This window comes from Pollachius pollachius (genome assembly GCF_949987615.1).
Source record: "Pollachius pollachius genome assembly, chromosome: 7".
Classification (NCBI taxonomy): domain Eukaryota; kingdom Metazoa; phylum Chordata; class Actinopteri; order Gadiformes; family Gadidae; genus Pollachius; species Pollachius pollachius.
The window spans coordinates 22,885,247-22,889,869 of NC_136940.1; the positions used below are offsets into that span (position 1 = coordinate 22,885,247).

General features: G+C 47.2%; 1 protein-coding gene across 1 annotated transcript in view; it reads left to right on the plus strand.

Moving 5' to 3' along the window:
• Window positions 1-228: 228 nt before the first annotated feature.
• Window positions 229-4,623, plus strand: part of LOC307078313 (uncharacterized protein) — a gene marked incomplete at its 3' end in the record, with an annotated part of 5,287 nt that continues 892 nt past the window's right edge. The window contains exons 1-2 of the mRNA XM_079740056.1: window positions 229-350; window positions 4,387-4,550. Of these exons, the coding sequence (XP_079596182.1) occupies window positions 275-350; window positions 4,387-4,550 (240 nt within the window). The remainder of the gene's footprint in view (window positions 351-4,386; window positions 4,551-4,623) is intronic.

Consider the following 4,623-nt stretch of genomic DNA (forward strand, 5'->3'; position numbering starts at 1 on the left):
TCTCTCTCTCTCTCTCTCTCTCTCTCTCTCTCTCTCTCTCTCTCCCTCCTCCCCTTCCCCCTCTGGGTTCTGCGTTCTGCTCTCCATGCGGCTGCTTCGGCTCCACTGCGTGTGTGTTAGTTCCGTGAGTGAGTGATTGTATGTGTGAGTGTGTGTGTGTGTGTGTGTGTGTGTGTGTGTGTGTGTGTGTGTGTGTGTGTGTGTGTGCGTGCGTGCGAGCGAGGGGGAGAGCGCTGCAGCTCCTGCTAGCCTCACACCCCTCCACGCTGCCGCCATGGCGGGCTCGCCTCTCAACCACTCCTGGCCTTCCTTCTCTAAGAACTGGATGAAAAGATGGCACTTCAAGAGAGGTACGCCGGCGCTTTGTATCTATATGTCCTCTCTTCTTCCTCTCCCTCCCTCTGCCTCTGTCTCTCGGCTTGTTTGACGGCGATGGCCGCTTCCCTAGTCCGCTCAGAGCGGTGTCCTCGTGGAGGTCAGAGAGAGCCATATAGAATCAGGAGGAAGGTGAATCAAAGAGTGGGGTCTTTGAACCCTGTTTCTGTACAATTGTCTTTCAAAAGAGCGGGGGTTCAGAAAGAGAGAGATTTTTTCTGAGTAGAGGGTCATCTTTGATATTTTTCTTAGTGGATCAAAGCGTAATCGTAGCTGCTTCAACTTTTGTTCTCTGCGATTTGACCCAAAATTCACTGTGTGTAAAACATGTGAATGAGTTTTGTGTGTGAGGAAATCTATCTGCTATGATCACATGTTTTAAGGGAAAATTATACTTTGGGGGTCACGAGAAACTCTTTCAAGTGTTATATTGCAGAGGAAATCTGTGAGGTTTGTTTAATTTACTAAAAAGAAATGTGACGTTTAGAATATATATATATATATATATAAAATGTATTTATAGTTCATCATTTTGATTCCTCGTTCCAAATACTGTGACGCCATTACCGGCAGTAAACATCCATTGAAACAGATGCGTTGGAGTTGTATAGGAAGCATCTATTCTGAATGTTACAGGATGTGCTCTGTCTTTTGGTTTGCTGCTGCTACATGGCTGATCAAAGTGGAGCAGAGAGCGTTGTTTTGATGTGTGGTCTACATCTCCAACCTGCCAAGAAGTCACCTGCCCACACAAACGTGCACCCGCACGCACACAAACACACACACACACACACACACACACACACACACGCACACACACACACACACACACAAATATGAACTCACACACCTATATGAATAATCAAGCAGAAATGTAAACAACCAGAACTCGCTACTTAAATATGTAGACTATGAAATAGCCAGACACTTATCTCAAGGTTCTGCTAGTTCAACTGGTAAATCTAATGTTACTGGTAATCTGCCTGACTATTGACAATGCTGTATGGCTTGGCTACATGCCAAATGATAAAAGCCTTTTCTACAAACAGCGTTTGGACAAACAAGGCATGTTTGATCAAACGTTATCCAAAAGAAAGCTTTAAACTTTACTCTGGTTTGAACAAAACCAAACAACGTAGAAATCCCTGAAGTATTCAAGTATTTCATTGAAGTCCATGTGTCTGTATTGGAATGTAGCCTGAGTCTGAATGAATTGAGTGAAAGGATGGATGGGGTTGGTCGGGCCGTGAAGAACAAGTGTAAAGCGTGGACAGGAGCTCAGACTGCTCTAACATAGCCCTGCCTTACTTCAGGTGTTTCATAAACTACAGACGGATAAATGGACACGTATACATTAAGGTAAATGTGAAATGTTCAAATGCCGTGCAGTGACTCGGAGGCTATGAGGTTAAGATCGGTGTGACCCTCAATGAGAATTAAAAAAAACAAAACAGAAAAAAGGCCATATCATTAGTTTCAGTCAGACCCTCTTCCACGTGTTAGCAGAACAAAAAGCATGCATGTTCTCATGTTCAAAGAGACGGTTGCTATATCTATACTGAATACCGAATACCAAAATATACATAATACATTTTATTGGGGAATAATTGGAACAATATTACCCGATAGGCTGATCATCTATGAAATAACCCATTTGTCAGGCCAGCTGAACTACAGCATTTATTAACCAAATGTTTTATAACCATGCTCTCCTGATCCAACTAGGGAACGTCCTCTGAACAGATCCCCCTGTGTACCCTCGGCTGGTGGGGTCTGCTCCAGCAGTCACACCAGCAGAGCAGCTACTGTTCAGGACAGTGTACCCATGTTAGCCACTAAATTACTATAGGGTACAACAACTACAACGAATGCTATGACAGAGCCCTACCTTTTAAGCTGCGTTGGATATAAATATGTCACGACGCGCAGACAGGCACACACAACACACTTAATCCAAGGCACAAAAACTAAAAAAAGGAATAGACTGGAACAAACACCCTCTATGCACACAAACACACACACACACGATTAGGTAATCTACCAACTTTCTCTCTCTCTCTCTCTCTCTCTCTCTCTCTCTCCCTCTGTCTCTCTCTCTCTCTCTCTCACGCACTCTCCCTTGCCGTCTCCCTCTTCCCTCCCCCCCTCCCCAGTCTCTCTCTCTCTCTCTCTCTCTCTCTCACGCACTCTCCCTTGCCGTCTCCCTCTTCCCTCCCCCCCTCCCCAGTCTCTCTCTCTCTCTCTCTCTCTCTCTCTCTCTCTCTCTCTCTCTCTCTCTCTCTCTCTGTCTCGCTCGCTCTTCCCTCCACACAGACACACGACGCAAACATGCAAACACTTATGTTTCATCTCATCCCCTCTGAAATCCATCAGGCGATATGCGAGGACGGCCATAAAAGGCTCGGGGGGGACCAGCATCCAGTCGGCCTAGCAATAGTCAGCGTAGCAGGAGGGGAGTCTGTCTGTGGTCCTACCGTCTGTCTGGACATGCACTTCAACACCAGGAGTGGGGATTTGGATGCAAACAGCAGGCCTTGGGCTTCAGTGGGGGGGCTGGGAGAGGTACGGGGGGACGCTCTGGCCTATTAAGTGATTTAGTAATATAGAAAATAGATTGCGCTGGGGTTCTGTGTTTACGCGAGTGGATACTCTGGCCGGCTGAGTGCACGCTGGGTGGGGGAGTGTTGGTGGTGCGCTGACGGGGGGGGGGGGGGTGTCCTAACGGGAATTTGTGGTTATTATTATTGCTCTGAGTGTGGCCTCCATAGTGGATGACCGGGGACATGGCGGGGGGGTTGAGGGTTTTTTTGGGGGGGGGGGGGGGAGTCCCATGGATCTGTTTTGGATCAAACCGAGCATCCACCCCCCAGCCACTGCCACCAGCACCTCTTTACTGGAATAGGGTTATGTAATTAAGCCTGATGCTATCCTGGCTTGTCTGGATCCACTCCCATTCATTGTGGGTTTTATTATATCAGTATTGTGTGGGGCCGTTAACCATGGAGCATTAAGGAAAGGTATTATAGATCGTTCTGACTATTTTTTCTCTACAAAATGACCTGAGCACAAGGCGGTCTTTTTCTTTTTTATAGCACACATGATGAAGCTATTTAGAAACCAGCAGGGATTCATGAGTCCTTATACGACATGTGCGTGTCTGTATGCGTTTTCTCTCAAAGTTTGCGTTCAGTAGAATGAAGAGAAGGGGCGACTACCATCCCACAGAATGGATAACACCTGATTAGCTTAGCCACACCAGGCCTACATTCCTTCGTATCATGTGTGTGTTCAGCAGTGCAGTTACAAATTCAAATTCAGAATTGAAGAGGATCGGATTGACAGATGTACTTCATCTGCATATACTTGACTTTGCACCCTGCTTCACTTCGCAACAACAACAGCCGGCTCAATAGACCTTGTATACAATGGATTTGCAATTTGCCATTCTCTATTGGCAACAGGTGGCCATGCTGAACTCGTGCCTTACCTTTTTAATGTAATTATTCCGCTGTACAGGAATCAGTCTCATTGAGGTCTTGCATATTGCATTCTGAATAGCATCTTCACTTTCGGTATTGAATGTCTGGATTTTGTAATTTAAAAAAAAATTAATCTTTCGCTATACTTCTGCAAAATACCACTTTATCCTTTCCGTATGCTTTGTGTTTACCATGGCTTGTTCAGCACTTCAGGGGTTGTTGAAAGCATGATGGAATTAGCTGTCTCTCCCCATTCTGGGCATACAGACTAAACACTCAAAAGCTGTTGTCCTGGTGGACTGCGGTTTGTGGCATCATGTCAATCGAGGAATCACACGAGTGGGACCTGAGGTTTTATACTACTGTGGAACAAATATCGCAAAATGGCTCGCGTGCGGATGTAGTGGATCTGTGCCCATCTCTCACCTGAGGAGAGAGATGGGCACAGATCCACTACATCCGCACGCGACATACAGAGGGGGACGCACAGAGAGGGATGGAATCACCCTCATTTCCCTGTGTTGTTTTCCAGGTTCAGAGTGCAAGCCAGGCAGCGATCCCTGCGGTGCGGTCGGCGGCCTTCTGGTTGCCCAGCCTTCGAGCCCCGGCGATGCTGGAACGGGGTCCGCCTTTTCCCTGTCCCCGGCGTCCATCGCAGAGGTCGCCTTCTTCCCACGCCCAAACTCTGAGGACCAGGTGAGGCCGGTGCCGCTCTCTTCTCTAACACCGATCCTGGAACGATGTGTTTTCCGAGGCAAAGGGGGGAGGG